This window comes from Nematostella vectensis, chromosome 9 (genome assembly GCF_932526225.1).
Source record: "Nematostella vectensis chromosome 9, jaNemVect1.1, whole genome shotgun sequence".
Classification (NCBI taxonomy): domain Eukaryota; kingdom Metazoa; phylum Cnidaria; class Anthozoa; order Actiniaria; family Edwardsiidae; genus Nematostella; species Nematostella vectensis.
Genome location: NC_064042.1, coordinates 4,192,701 through 4,208,294, shown reverse-complemented (window position 1 = coordinate 4,208,294; position 15,594 = coordinate 4,192,701). Strand labels below are relative to the sequence as shown.

The following is a 15,594-nucleotide window of genomic DNA, read 5'->3' as shown; positions in this document are numbered from 1 at the left end:
ATATTTACATAGTTGCTCTGTGTTGGCTAGAGATCAAACATGGCTTCAAGCGCGAATAACTTCTTATATATTGGAAGAGCTTATTCCCGGCATCATTTCAGCGGTAAAAAACACGTTTACAGAGCGTCTTCTTTGAAGCCAGAACAGCTTTTGGTCCTAAAGGGGTTTTACAAACGACAAGATGTTTTTGCTCGACTGCCTACAGGGTTTGGAAGGAGTTTGATATTTCCACAGGCAGTACTGTCAGTGGTTTATAAATAATGTATGGGGGACTTTATTTGTTAGCGAAAAAAATACTTGTCAATAGAATGTACCAGAATAATCCTCGCATACATGCAAAACATATCTTTCTTTTTGCGGAAACAACTTTTTGATTTTTGTTTACCTCAGATCCACCACGGATAACAATCTTTACCTCGCCACAAACTGAAGTCGAAGGATCCGATGTAACAATTCGATGCAACGCATCTGGTACAGAGCCCTTGGGAGTAGCGATTTTCCACCCAAACGGCTCGGTGCTGACCAACACTGGGAGCTACACGTTCAGTCCTATCACAAGAAGAGATTGGGGGACCTACACATGCACCGTGAACAACGGCAACGAGTGTCCAGCTTATACAAGAACAACGAGTATCACTGTTATCTGTGAGTTGCAAAGGACACATATCAAGCAGCATACTTGATTCAATTTATTAACCAAAAATAGTTTGTCAAAGGTTAGGATTTGATTTTGTCATGGTCTTTATGCCCTCTTCCTTGTTTGTTGCCAGTACATTTACTTTATTTATTTTTACCTTATTTATAACTTTTCTTTACCTTATTTATTCATAAGGACGGGATGGGGTGTTTGGGGGGAGTGGAGAGGCGTTTCACAGGAGGGTGGAATTAAAAGGCTATAGTTAAGGGAAATAGCCTAATATTATTATGTTCAAAACCCGAGGCTTGTTTTTTGCCTGTTTCAGATAAACCAGAGAAAACAAGCCTAACACGTCTGGAAAGCTCTTACTGTCTGGGGACCAGCGTTTATTTTAACTGCACAGCGAGGGGTGAACCAGATGACATCCACTACTCGCTTTTCGTCAACAAGACCCTTTTGATAGAGAAGTCAAATGGGGTATTCAACTTGACGTTAAACACTTTAGGAACGCATGAATACACTTGTGTGCCGAATAACACAGCAGGAATTGGTCAGAAGAACACATTCAGTATTGATATGCAAGGTACGGAATCCAAGGCTTATTTTTGAGTGTTTATTGATAATGTATCGACTATTGTTTGCTATATCTAGTATTTACTAATGCTAAAACATACTTATTAATTTATAAACTTATTTTACCTTTTTAGAAAAAATAGAGTTCGTCAATATTTCAGCTCCAATGGTAAAAAGAGGAGTTCCCTTTACCTTGGAGTGTACAACTAATGTGGTTAGACCTGTCAGCATCACTTGGTACAAGAACAGCGAATGGTTTAGCAGCAATAGAAGTCTGATATTTAGCGGGTCGTTGAATGATACCGGTTCTTACAGCTGCCTCGCGGAAAGTGCCTGCAACACCAAGCAAAGCGAAAGAGTCAATATTACGGTTACATGTTAGTATTATATTAATTGTAGATTCTTATTTCCCTTTGCATGTCAACCATAACTTGCTTTCAGATATATTAGTGCTTTTTCAAAGGGGTCAAAAAGACGCCATAAGACGCCATTTCCATGCTGCTAGAAGGGGCCCCTGGTCCCTCCCTCTTACTAACGCCTTTAAAGATAATTTTTTTGTTTTGCATTGCAATAGTACACAAAAACACAGATAAACCTGAAAGCGACAATTAGTGAAGACAACAGATTAAGGAATCGTAAATAGACCGTGTCAGTTCGTTCACTGTCTGTATAGCACCTCTCTTTCTGCATGATGCATCTCTCTCCCTTTCTTTTAATACCTAGACGCCAATATGGAGAGATATTCCCTCAAATGTATAACGTCACCGGCTGTCAGTATCACCATAGAAACTAACAAGACCCCTCCTCCAGACATCGTTTGCATGAATGACGGGAAAAGGTTACAATCAAAAATTACCAGTGCAACAGAAACTAAAGTCACCTACGAAGTGAAATTGGCAAGTCTAGAAGAAATAGAGGTGGATTGCAACGCGGAAGGTTTTCCTGGATCTCAGCACAAGTTCACCGTCGGTAAGAAGGGGCGGTGGGGGGGGGGAGGGGGTGAGGAAGAACAAGTACCCTAAACATCGTATATTTATTGTAACATATATTATCAATATTCGTGAAAACAATATTTTTCGTTGCAGTTCCAGCAGGCTCTGAGCAAACCAGTAATGGAAGTTTTAGGATAACAAATGTTCAGTACCCTCCAAGCAAACAAGTGAAAAGCAACATTGAAAAATTGGTAAATAATTTTTCATCATTACAGTTGAGAAACATTCGCGCGCATGCAAGGTCCTTGCAGGTCTTGGATTATTTGGGGAGGAGGTATAGTTAATTTTCTTATGATTTGGATATAAGGGGCGTTGGTACAGCCACGCCCTTAATGGTCAATTTCTTATGTTTTTTAACATCTTGTTTGGGGGGGGGGGTGTTGTTGGCGGGCGGCTGTGTTCTCTTTAGCAGTGTAATGTTATAAGCTTCAAATAATCCATGACGCTATTCTCCCTTAAAGGTCAGGGAGAGCATTGATACCACGTGTCTGAAAGAAATCTTCTTGAGTTACGGGTAAGAATCAACAACAGCGACTAATCCATGACACAAATTGTAAATCCTACACTTCTTGGTTATTCTAATATCTTTCAGGTCAGGGAGTGTACTCGTATATGTATCTCTGGTTCTGACGGCAAACATCGCGGATCCCTTTGTACTACTCAAACATGCACTCGTAAAAAATGCGCCGAGATACGGGTTTGCAATAGAGCCAGCAAGCGTCAAAATACAACTACGTAAGAAAAAAACGATTATTGTTACACTAATTATGACATTTAGCTAGTCTAAAAGGTTTTATCATGTTCAATAGAGGTTGAAACTTGACACGTCACAGCATAGTACTATCCCACATCTAAACATCATCATAATCACCAAATAAAACGTCCTCAGATGACAAATAATTTTATCTTCCATAGCGGAGTCCTTACCACAGCTAAGTGACGTCATGCCGGCATCCAGCAGCCTCAAAGTCACGTGGTCAAACGCAACTCGTAATGCGCAGTGTACGATGCGCGCTAGACCTCTAGCTGGAGCGTCACGTGACTGGGTGACGTCATCAGGTGTCAGTAATTCAGCCTCTCTGTCGTGCGTGTTGGATGATCTTGAACCTGAATCTCTGTACGAGGTGGAGGTCGCCGTGTCGGTGCGGGGAGACACGAGGCGTGACACGGTCTACATCAGGACCAAATCAGGTGCGTGTGCTAGTCGCATGACAATCAGGACCACCCCCACAGGTACGTGTGCTAGTCACGTGACCATCAGTACCACCCCCACAGGTACGTGTACTAGTCACGTGACCATCAGGACCATCCCCACAGGTACGTGTGCTAGTCATGTGATCATCAGTACCACCCTTACAGGTGCATATGCTAGTCAATTAACCATCATGATCTCTCCTATAGGTGTGATAATAGGTACAGGTACATGTTTTGGTGAAGTCGTAACTTCGACGTTCTTTCTTTTGATCCAGCTGTCGAGGTAAATGATCAGAACTCCACCATTGTTGGTCTCGCTGTGCTCGTTGCCATCTTGTTCTTGGTCATCATTTGTCTGATTGTCTACATCGTGGTGCTGAAGAGGGCAGGTAAGTCGGTTAGATATGTTAAACTTCTGTTACAATAACTTAAAAGATTTACTTTAAAGATGCTACTTTTTCTTTCACAGGTCTAACAGAAAAGAGAGAAAGGTATACAAACTTCGTTAAATAACAGCGCTTTATATTCTTGATCTTGAATTCCAGTACCTTTCTCCCACAGATCTGAAGCTGATAACCCAGGCTACTCTGGATTCCAGGTAATACTTTTCCTAAAAAATATACTGAGTTATGTCCGAGTAGTGAGCTTTTTAAAGGTGAAAACACACTTTAAACATAATTTATGCTTGTTCTTAAGAATGTGGCGATGCACGAAAACGTCAACCAAGACCAACATGTAATCCCAGAGATGGTCGACTACGAGGTCGCCCCATCGGATAATAGGGGACCCACCCCTGACCCCATTCCACAATACGAATCAGTGAATAATGCACCAGCACGACCACCCAACCGTAGCAATGTCACGCATTACGAGGATGTAACGCAAGGGAGCAATGTCACGCAATACGAGGATATAACGCAAGAGGGCAATGTCACGCAGTATGAAGCTATGAATAGACATGCATCACGTGATCGGCATGTGCCAGGCAATCGCCTGTACGATTGCGTCGATAGCACTAGAATGAGTAGACAGAATCCACCCGCAAGGAGAGCAAGGAACGACACAGGTGCTCAAGGCGAGCCAGGTTATGCGAACACAAGAATACGAGGTTTACCACATGAAGTGTACCAATCTTTACAGGCGACGACACAACACAGCGAGAATGCGCAGTATGCCCCACTGCATCCTGGGAAACGCATTGCGGCCAGGCCTGGTGGTAGGGACGGGAGGGGAGTAGACACAGACATAAGAGGGAGTGTGTACCAGGAGCTGAAAAGAGCTAAAACCACAGATCCATGTTATCAGCGGGTAGGCAGTAGAGTCTCTAGCGCATAAGATGCTCATATCGCGGATCCATGTGATCAAAGGGTAGGCAGTAGAGTTTTTAGCGCGTGAAATGCTCATATCGCGGATCCATGTGATCAAAGGGTAGGCAGTAGAGTTATTAGCTCGTGAAATGCTCATATCGCGGATCCATGTGATCAAAGGGTAGGCAGTAGAGTTATTAGCGCGTGAAATGCTCATATCGCGATCCATGTGATCAAAGGGTAGGCAGTAGAGTTATTAGCGCGTGAAATGCTCATATCGCGATCCATGTGATCAAAGGGTAGGCAGTAGAGTCACTAGCGCATAAGATGCTCATATCGCGGATCCATGTTATCAGCGGGTAGGCAGTAGAGTCACTCGCGCATAAGATGCTCATATCGCGGATCCATGTTATCAGCGGGTAGGAAGTAGAGTCACTAGCGCATAAGATGCTCATATCGCGGATCCATGTTATCAGCGGGTAGGCAGTGGAGTCACTAGCGCATAAGATGCTCATATCGTGGATCCATGTGATCAAAGGGTAGGCGGCAGAGCTTTTAGCGCGTGAAATGCTCATATCGCGGATCCATGTGATCAAAAGGTAGGCAGTAGAGTTATTAGCGCGTGAAATGTTCATATCGCGGATCCATGTTATCAAAGGGTAGGCAGTGGAGTTATTAGCGCGTGAAATGCTCATATCGTGGATCCATGCTATAAGCGGGTAGGCAGTAGAGTCACTAGTGCGAAGGATGCTCATATCGCGGATTTGTGTGATCAAAGGGTGGGCTCTAGAAATACTACTAGCGCGTAAGATAGTCCCGCAGATCCTTTTAATCACGTACAAAGATAATACCAGCGCGTTAGCTGAAAATACCGCGTACACTTGAGGTAAATATCATCAAAGATTTATAGTCACTAGTCACTTCATCACGCAAATTTAGTACATACCTCCAGTGACATACAATGTCAGTAACACGTGAAATGTATTCATATCACCATTGGTCGAGATTAACGTGTTGCCCTATGTTACTAATCACAAGAACTGGATATATATCAACAAAAGATCCTCATGCTATTCCTCGCTATTATCGCGCGGTAAAGTATACCAGGAACAATCAAGATAAATATGTTTTTAATGCCGTTTCAATAGAAACCCCCGAATTCTATAGACTCTTCTTATTGATGCTAAGTTATCTTTGGAAACGCAATCAAGGTATTCTATCGTGTAGACTTGAAACATCGCAAGTCAACCAGGACCAATCAGGATTCAGTTAACAGAGACTTAAAACCTCAGTTGGCGTCCTGACGCTATCGATGTAAATTTTGGCACAAATGAATGTCCCTTTCCCGTTAACGAACAGCAAAAGGTGTACTCTAGTCATTCCAAACCTTTTTCTCCTTCCTGTCTTCATCTCCCTCCTCAAAGTTCTTTCTAATTTGCCTTTCGCCAAATCTTTATTGGTTCCCTGGTCACCAAAAGTAGCTATGCAGCCCTCATATCCATGTCGCGTTAGCTTCTCACACGATTGAAAAGACCTTCCTGGACGGTACTTTAGCTAATGTTAATAATTCGCTGGACACATCAAGATGCCAAAAGGATTAGCGTCAACCATAAACGTCCTAATTATTTCAGTGACTACAAAACCCCCGTCTAAACTATTATTTGCATAACTAAGAGATCCCCCCCCATCTGTTTATCTGGTGAGTGGTGCGGCAAAGTCCGTCTGGTCCAATCAGGGCACACAATGATTCGCGAGGTGAAGCATCCTCGATGTGAAGGTAACCCTCCGGAATGACTTCATTAAATTCCTGCGAATATGGGAGGTTAAACTAATGGTAAATCTTGCATTTTCATTGCAATCCTTGCCGAGAAAGAAAAGCTGATACCTTGTTAAATACATTCATACATACATAGAATCGTGTCATTAAAAGTGCCTTAGTACTCTTTTTCTGGTGATTTTAAAATTTTCACTATCTTGTAACCCCGGGCGAAGCCGGAGGTGTCTTTGTCCCGCGCTACACACTTCGTTTTACAATTTATGGAACCCCGTATTCCATTTTGTTTTTGTTTGTTTGTTTGTTTATTATTATTTTACACAGAACAAGAGTAACAGAAATATTAGTAATAAGGAATTAAACTATATAACAAATAAAGTTTACTGCGTAAAGACACAAAAGAAACTATGGGACTCCTGCTTACACGTAAAAGTAAAAGTCAATCTATTTTCACGGCCTAGACTCGGTCCACCGGACAGGGGCGTAGCCAGGGGGTGGCCTAGGGGGCCCGCCCCCCCTTTTAGCAGCCAAAAATACAGTAAATGTGTGAGACATTATCTAAAATACAGGAGAACATTCCTTGAAAGTCCCTTTTGGGCCCCCTCCTGTTAAAAAACCTGCCTACGCCGCTGCCGGAGTTGTTTAACTCGCGTTGGCTACGTTTTCAGGTCATTCATTGTAAAGCAACTTTGAGTAGGTTTATGCAGTTTTTAACTCAATAAAGCAAAGTACTATACTAAAGACTGGATTCACTTTGCAAAGAAAAGTAGATGGTAGATAGTGTTACCCGCTTTCGTCTCCAACTGAGGCGCGTGCAGAAAGCACCTTAGGTTTCAACCTCTATCTATCTCCTCTAACTACGTAAGTGAAAATAGGCTGTTTGATATTCAATTCAACCAACACACACAGAAAGTTTGTTTGTTTTCTATTCCACATTTTATTCTATTTTTAATGTAATTAAATATAATGTATGTATTTGATTGCTCAGATTTGTCGGAAATTTGCATGAGATAATGATGGGACCGAGTTGAGTGTTGCACAAATGAGAAAGCTTAGGACCAAGTTTATGGAGAGACACCGGACGACGATGTCATTCTAGGGAGGGGAGGGGTGGCTTACATAAGGGAGTTGACCAGCGCACGGCAAATCCTATGAGTTCATTTGGAAAATGATTAAAAACGTTTCAATGCGTTTATTTTAGTCTATTTACAGCACTGCTCGTTCCATTGGCCTGTGGAGTCCCACATACACACATAATACTACCTCAGCCACGTAAGAGGGAGCAGTTCAAATATATATACTTATTAGCAGTGAACCAATGAAAGCTGAATATTTAGCACTAACAAAAACTCTCAAGTGATAGTGAAGATTGTCAAGTGTAATATACTTTTTGTTACCGGAAAGGTTTATCATAACCATACCTTTAACAGTAACGGTGACGCTCTTATTCTGCCCATCTCCCGCCTCGTTACTGGGAACACACATGAAGATGGTCAATCCAGGAGTGTTAGGACGAAGGACAAACAACCCGTGCATCTGTGAGGCAAACTCCGTACCATTGCGATACAGAGTGTACGATATGTTGTCTGGTTTACCCACCGATGAGCAATTTATCAAGGCCACGCCACCAATACACACGGAAGATGCATTTGCTACAATTGTAGTGTTCTCTGGTTTATCTGGAACGAGACATCAAGTAATGCAGTAAGCAGGTGGGAAGAGTAGAGGGAAAAACTTTAAGGAATCGAGTAAAAGGGAGTAATTTCAAATTGAACAAAGAATGATTAGTGCAGCATTAAAAAAATTCAAGTAAACATCTTACAGCACATAACAGCACGGTAACAGCAAAACCCTTCTTGCCTTGTTGTCACATGTACAGTAATCTGGGTTGCATTATCTAAATTATTTCAAAAAAAATATTTGCTACCCTGTTAAGAACTCGCTGCAAAATGTGGGATTGTCCATTCATGTCCATCAGCAATTTTCTAATTCTTTAAAATTTAGACATCTCACAACAAATGATTTTGAGATTAAACGACAAGGCATTCTAGCCATAAATTATGTTTGCAGTCAGGAAGAACAGTAGATATTCTCCAGAAGGCATCACGTAGAAATCAGGTAGATAATGTACCTTTAAAGACATCTTGTCCGTTCTCAACCTTTTTGCATTTATTTTTCAAATTGATATGACAGAATAGTGGAAAAAAGAAGTGGTAAAAAAGTGGTAAAAAATAATGGTTTAAATAATTGGTCAATAAAACAATGTTTGAAATGGAATTTTATATTCCTTTGTGAAAACAGTACCTTGTACAGTAGCTTGACTGATGTTTGAGCATTTGCACTTTGTACAAATGTCAAAGCATTATGCTTACATCTCACTGCGAGTGTCGCATTTCTGGTGTGATTCCTTCCACATCCGTCAGTAGCCACGCACATGTAGACCCCTGCCATGTCGCGGTGCACCATGGGAATGGTGTAGAACGGTCCGTGTGCTACGGTGTGCCCCTGAGGGCTGATCCACGTGAAGGTTGGTGGAGGAGTACCATCAGCTGAACACGTCAGGTTCACTTGGTCATGCTCGGTCACGGTAGGGCTCGGTGGGGTTATATTAACGCTGCTGGGTGGAACTGGAGAGAAAAACAAAGGCATATTTTGATCTTTACAGAAAGCAGACATAGATTTAGCAGAATACAGATCTACATTAATCAGAGAAACATAACATATGTTCTTTTCACGAAATGTTGTCTGTTGTTTGGCCAAATAAGATTCAACTTCTTTGGGTTACCCTAGCCTAAGTTCAGCAACCGACTGAAATACATAGATCATTTACCAGGGCTTATTCAAAATAAAATGTTCTGTTTTTAATTACTTTGTTTTTACACAGGTGCAACGATACCATTTCAACCTTGTCTTGATTTATTTCCCTGATTTAACCCATGCCAATGCGCATCACCTCATTTTTTTTACTGCTTCTCTGAAGTTTTTTTTTAGTAACCTGTGAACTCTACTTAAGCTTTGCAGTGACATTTGAGGGTCATTCATTGTTTCTACTTTCTTGGTAAAAGTCAGTAATCAGAAACTGCCTCTTTGCGGAGTACTAGCCCCAATAGGTTTTATCTGCTAGTCCGATTAATTTTACATTAAACCTTTATCATTTAACCTTCAGCATAAAAACCTGATTTATGTACCACAGAGCATTTGTGATACAGTGCTGTTGCAGGCCTCAAAATATTTGGGGGCACGAAAGAGTCAAACAATAAGAAAATATTGGGGCACAACCACCTACACTGGTAATATAAATCCTAATCCTTATAAATGTTTAAAACATTGAGGGGCGGGGGCACATTTTCTTATCTGTCACTCTATCGTATACTGTACATATCACACTGTAGTTGCCCCATTACAGTATTTGTTTAGAATGTATGTCATTCTTGACAAAACCTTTTCTAAAACTGACCAAATTGAAATCGAAAAAGCAGGAGTCTATTTTTTTTACTTAATTAAAATGTTGCACATATAGATAAAAGAATGCATTTGCACCTGCATTTGAATTCGAAATTCTATCCACTTGTGTTACAATTGTGTCAACTTGCAGTGCAGACAGCACATGTCAATCATTGAATATTTGTTTGCTGTTCACCATTCAAGAAATAACATTTGTGTCCTGTAATATCTAGCTTTGCTGAGACACAGAAGCTATATTGTAGTCATTATGGCATTCAGATGGACACATAATGAGATCACTGAAATAAACAGACTTTAATTGGAACCTGCAAATTTAATTTCTTGTACTGTATGTACGTATGTATGTGAAATCCCTTAAATAATGTCGATCAACCACTCCTTTGTTATTATTTATTAATTAAAATACAACAGTTCATAAGCAGGAAAACTATGAAATATCAATCTACGAATGAAGTCTTACATGTTATTAACAATATTTCATTAAAAATATATCGGTTACTTGCTTGAATTTGCCGATGGAAATGGATATGCTTTGTGTGACTCGAGCAGAGCAAATAATGGCAGCACGATGAGGTGGGCGTGATTAGTCTTGTTTAAACACACACCATTTGAATTTAAAAAGAAATCTGATCTCAGTTTGCTACAAATATTCTAATAGGCTTTTAAATAGGCTTTAATGTGACAATCAAATATTTCTCATATAACTTTACACATACAGTACTTGTGTATATTATTGAAATGATACCAAATAATTGACAAAGCAAACACTGCTATTAACCATTGATGGGTTAAAATCTAACATGCTGGCATACAGCATAGCGTGTGCACCAGCATTAATACTGTATTCTATGGACAAAGTAAGTAACACACAGGTTATGGATTTTTTTTGCAGACAAGCTGCTAGACCTTTTTAAAGAAATTTCAAATTAGGGCTTGGACAACCAGATCATTTATTCAATCATTTATTTAAAATCAATTTTCCTTAATGACACTAAGTTGGTTATTTTCTACAGTGCATTTGATTGATACAATGGCCCAAATTAGTCTTATATGCCAAGCAATTTTATATAAAACATATGTTGTATGTTGGGGAGCACAATAAATGCAATGGTGAAAAGCTTGTTTACAAAGCCTCTCATATGTGAAGTTCTCTGCAGTTTCAAAGGATTTATAAAGAAAAGGTGCCTGGAACCTACTGTAGTATGTAATACGTGAATATTTGTTATATGTTAGTTCTTTTTTATGCTATGTAGATCATATTAGCTAACAGGCAAGGAGAAGTAAAGACTGATTTACAAAGAATGATTTAGTTGCATGCAACACTCCTACAACTTGAAAATCAGGCTGCGACTCTGCTAATACGATGCTCGACCACGAAAGTCGTAGCGTGTAATTCAGGGCTAAGACAATGTCAAAGACTAAATTTTTGTAAAAACGTTCATACATTCTCTGTGTTCACCCGCATTGGCTCTATTGGGTATTTGCACATATTTACTGTATTTCACCCGACTTCACAAGATTTCTATCCAAGTTAGGTTGACATCTATGGTAACAAGGCTGGCCCAGAGACAGGAATTGCTTAAGGCCGATTTAGACAGCTTGATTTTGTCTCATCTGACCTGCCTAGTGATGAGGTCCAAAATCTTGAGACACCCGCCTAATACGAGTGAGTTGACGCTATGTGTTACCCATTTACAACCTTTACAACAATTCTAAATCAACAATAGGGACCTTAAGCAAGGACGATAACGACGGGTAGGACAACGCGATCGAAAAAGATGTGTTCGCGCTTGGCGATCAATAATAAATTAATTTGCAAAACATTATAGTCAGAGACAGTGCAAACCTCCGCGTACTCAATTGACCGTGAAAGTTGGAGTTTTCACATCGTGGTTTTATGGAAAACAGCTGAAATCTATCAGACAGAATGCATTTTCACGTGCTGCTATTGAATTCTAAATCTAAATCAAATCACATTGTTTCCTGCCGTCATCGTCCACCTTGCCGTTGTCATTGCTTAAGGTCCCTAATACGCATTGTTGAGTGTCTACACATAACATATTGTAAAGTACAGACATACATTGCACAAACACAAAGCACAAACTTAAAATAAGAAAAAAAGGAAAATAGGGAAAATACTAAAAGATAAGCAGAAAGCAGAGTATGAAATTGTTGTTGTTACACATTAGCTATATTTCAAATCCATTCTTTAAAGTTCTTAAAACCTTTCACTTATATCAATCTAGCCAAAACAAAGCATAGAAAAACTTTCAAATTCTGAAAAGGGAATTGAATTTGATTTAACTTTTAAATTTCTACAGATCTTTGAAAATTTTCCTGGCCTCGCGAAAGGAGATTGAATCGAGTGAATAATTCCAAGTTTTGGCGGGAAAATCTGAAACAACGTATTTTCCTTAAATCCGTTAAAATTTGGAGACGGCAATACCACAAAATATTGGCGAATTGTTTCCTATTGCAATGCTACCCACAATAAAGCGAAGAATAATTTAAAGTCGAGAATTGTATGCGAAAAAAAAAATATCGTTTTGTTGTAGGTTTCAAAAACAGCGGGCGCTCGTGAGAATGTCGCCATTCTTGATTGCGAATGCAGCGCACGCACAATGCAAAAACAATTCAAAGACTAAAAAATATCTGCTAAATTTTGCAGATTTGTTTCCTGAAGTTAAATAATCATTTGACTACCAGGTTGAGATATAAAGATGACGGTAAAAGTTGTAACCACACAACGTTCTTCAGCACTAAGAAGACATGAAGATGGGAACCGGTTTAGCACGCGCATATGTTTTTTTATGGTTGACATCTCGATCTACATCACAAATAACTGGACCCGGGCCTTTCAGTTTACGGCCTTTTTTCCGAAGGTTGACCAAAGTACCTCAATATTAGAGATTTGAGATATTCGGGCGAACGCGTGTTTTATTGGGTACATAAGAACCACATACCATTCGGAAGATAAAAATATAAAGAATTGACAAAGTCTATCAACTCTGAAAGGTTATATGGACTTTAAACTCCAAAACTTCACACTATAAAACTTGAAAATAACATCTATCTACCCTTTAGTGTATCATAATTGAAGTTTTTAGAACTTGTGTATTTTTTCCAATGTCAATATGTGACAAAAAATAAATAAATTTAAAGCTTCGTTTTGACAGAAATTATACTTTTATATAGAACAAGCAATTGTTGACTTCCAAAACAGTGGAAATGCCTATTAAAAACTGAAGCAAACAAACAGCATAATATGAAGTCCTAACAACAGAAAGGTGCTGGGTAAAGTATATTTATATTTTTGCAGTCAGATTTAGAAAATTTGGAGATTAAGTAACTTTATCATAAGAACATCATGGGTTATTTATTGCTCTGCTAACATATGTTTCAATTTCACTAACTAAGGTTAAATTAAACTGAATGTATTATCTAAATATGCAAAATCTCCAGAAGCACTCACACTTTACATATTTCGTAGACAATCACTGGTGATTGAAAAACTTCCGCCTCGACATAATAAATAATCCCCAAATAGGATCTATATAACTTAAACGGTACATGACAATACAAAATCATACGACAACGACCTGTTGCACCAAATATTTATCACCAGCGCTCAAAATACTAATATTGGGATTCTCAAAAGAACGGTTTCAAATTTATTATGCAGCTAGGAGTTGACACCCTGCTGTGAGAAATACTTGAAGCATTACGAATCCGAAAAAAGTCCACAGAACAACAAAATCACACCTGACACATAAACATGGTTGCTATACGTTTATACTATATAATAGAAGTACTCTCCTTTAATAAAATATAATTACTGATTGTGAACTAGATTTTAAGTTTAGTTCATAAGCCTAATTTTCTATTTTACGTTAGACACTTAGCTAATCTGACACATTGGCCATATATATATTGTTATGCCTTATTGCAGTTCAACTTAACTTCTATGAAGCTTTTTTTTCCTTACCCTGCACTTTGAGAATATTGTCTGACGCAGGCTGCCCGGTGAGGTGGTTCTTTCAAATCACACGACACTGTGTTTGGTTCCGAATCCATCCGCGCTGTTGTTACTTTCAGTGTAAACACCACATCATACACAGGAGATGAACCCGAGTACGATGCCGACATTACTCGATCACTGAACGCTAATGTCTTTCCTGAAGTTGAAGAATACATCTGACTTAATGGTCCATCCGGTACAGGCTGCTGCCAAATAGTCACATCTCCAGCTTCTTCCCCCGAATTCAGAGTCACTCTCCATGTCAGTGTAGCGTTCTCGCCATCGTTGAAGCAGACCCACACAAAATGAAAAGTATGTATTTGGTATGTAACCTGTATGTAAAAGGCATGTCTTTTTTGTACTGGATATGTATTGGGTATGTAAAAAAATACATACCTTTTACATACCTATACTAACATACCCTAAACATACCCTTTTCTTTTAGCCATCTATGTATTTGGTATGTAAAAATACATGCCTTTTATTCACCCACACTTACATACCAAAAACATACCAATCCTATCCAATGCACTTCTATGTATTTGGTATGTAAAAATACATACCTTTTATATATCTGTCCTTACACACCAAAAACATACCCCTTCTCTTTTAGACGTCTGTGTATTTGGTATGTAAAAATACATATCAATTACATATCCATTCTTACATACCAAAAACATACCGCTCTCTTTAATCCATATCTATGTATTTGGTATGTAAAAATACATACCTAATATATACCCATTCTTTCATCCCAAACATTTGCCGTTGATCTATGTATTTGGTATGTAAAAAAACATATCTTTCACATACCTATACTTTTATACCCAAAAAAATGGCAGTATTAGGCCATCTATGTATTTGGTATGTGAAAATACATACTATTTACATACCCATTCTAACATACCAAAAACACACCAATCTCATTGCTGTATTTGGTATTGAAAAAATGCATGCCTTTACATACCTATACTTTCAAAAAAGCATACCTTCATTCAGGGCTCTTCTATTAATTTCGTATTCAAAAATACTTTAACCTATTCACATACCCATTGTATGAACTAATAATAAAAATAATATTAATGGTAATGGGTCATTATTCTTGAAATCACAAAAAAATTATTTATAAATAAATAATTAATTAACTACATAAAAAATCTGTAAAAACAATTATGAAAAGTACCAGTGATAAGTAATACGGTATATTTCTAATGATATTTAATTTTGGGTGCAGTTTGGAATTAGGATTAATTATATAAGGTAAATTTACATTGTGATTCTCACTCTATATTGTCTTTGCGGGAAAAAAAATTTCTCATTCTCGCTCAATCCTATTGGGAGGTATCCCAAGAAAAAAACAATTGTCATTACCAGTGTCAATAAAAAAACATGTCTGAATTAGTGTATGAACAGGTACGCAAACAATGCCTAACGGTTTCCTGTTCATGGGAATCAGATGCCTGACTTCTGCTTTTGGTCCTCTCAAGTCTGAGCTGGATAAGTGTTTAGAGTGCAGTATTTCATATTCCTCTATCATAGCTACATAACCATGCTCAGTACACTGGCAAACCACCTCGCAGGTAGAGCTTCGGCAGGGCTTTTTGTACTTGACAAAATAGAGGACGGACCCATAA

At 38.9% G+C, this 15,594-nt stretch overlaps 2 protein-coding genes across 2 annotated transcripts in view; one reads left to right on the top strand and one right to left on the bottom strand.

Annotated features, from left to right (window-relative positions):
* The first annotated feature begins 39 nt into the window (after positions 1-39).
* Positions 40-15,594, top strand: part of LOC116621537 — a 53,270-nt gene continuing 37,715 nt past the window's right edge. The window contains exons 1-9 of the mRNA XM_048732369.1: positions 40-103; positions 391-645; positions 963-1,220; positions 1,345-1,587; positions 1,934-2,179; positions 2,296-2,393; positions 2,664-2,716; positions 2,795-2,937; positions 3,118-3,393. Coding sequence (XP_048588326.1) covers positions 40-103; positions 391-645; positions 963-1,220; positions 1,345-1,587; positions 1,934-2,179; positions 2,296-2,393; positions 2,664-2,716; positions 2,795-2,937; positions 3,118-3,393 — 1,636 coding nt within the window. The remainder of the gene's footprint in view (positions 104-390; positions 646-962; positions 1,221-1,344; positions 1,588-1,933; positions 2,180-2,295; positions 2,394-2,663; positions 2,717-2,794; positions 2,938-3,117; positions 3,394-15,594) is intronic.
* LOC116608275 (B-cell receptor CD22-like) lies at positions 1,237-14,250 on the bottom strand. The gene is made up of 6 exons (XM_048733136.1): positions 13,928-14,250; positions 8,850-9,104; positions 7,899-8,156; positions 3,945-4,006; positions 3,130-3,772; positions 1,237-1,543 (listed from the first exon to the last, which is right to left on the bottom strand). Exons 2-5 carry the CDS (start codon positions 8,941-8,943, stop codon positions 3,575-3,577), a joined length of 612 nt encoding a protein of 203 aa, XP_048589093.1. The 5' UTR covers positions 8,944-9,104; positions 13,928-14,250; the 3' UTR covers positions 1,237-1,543; positions 3,130-3,574.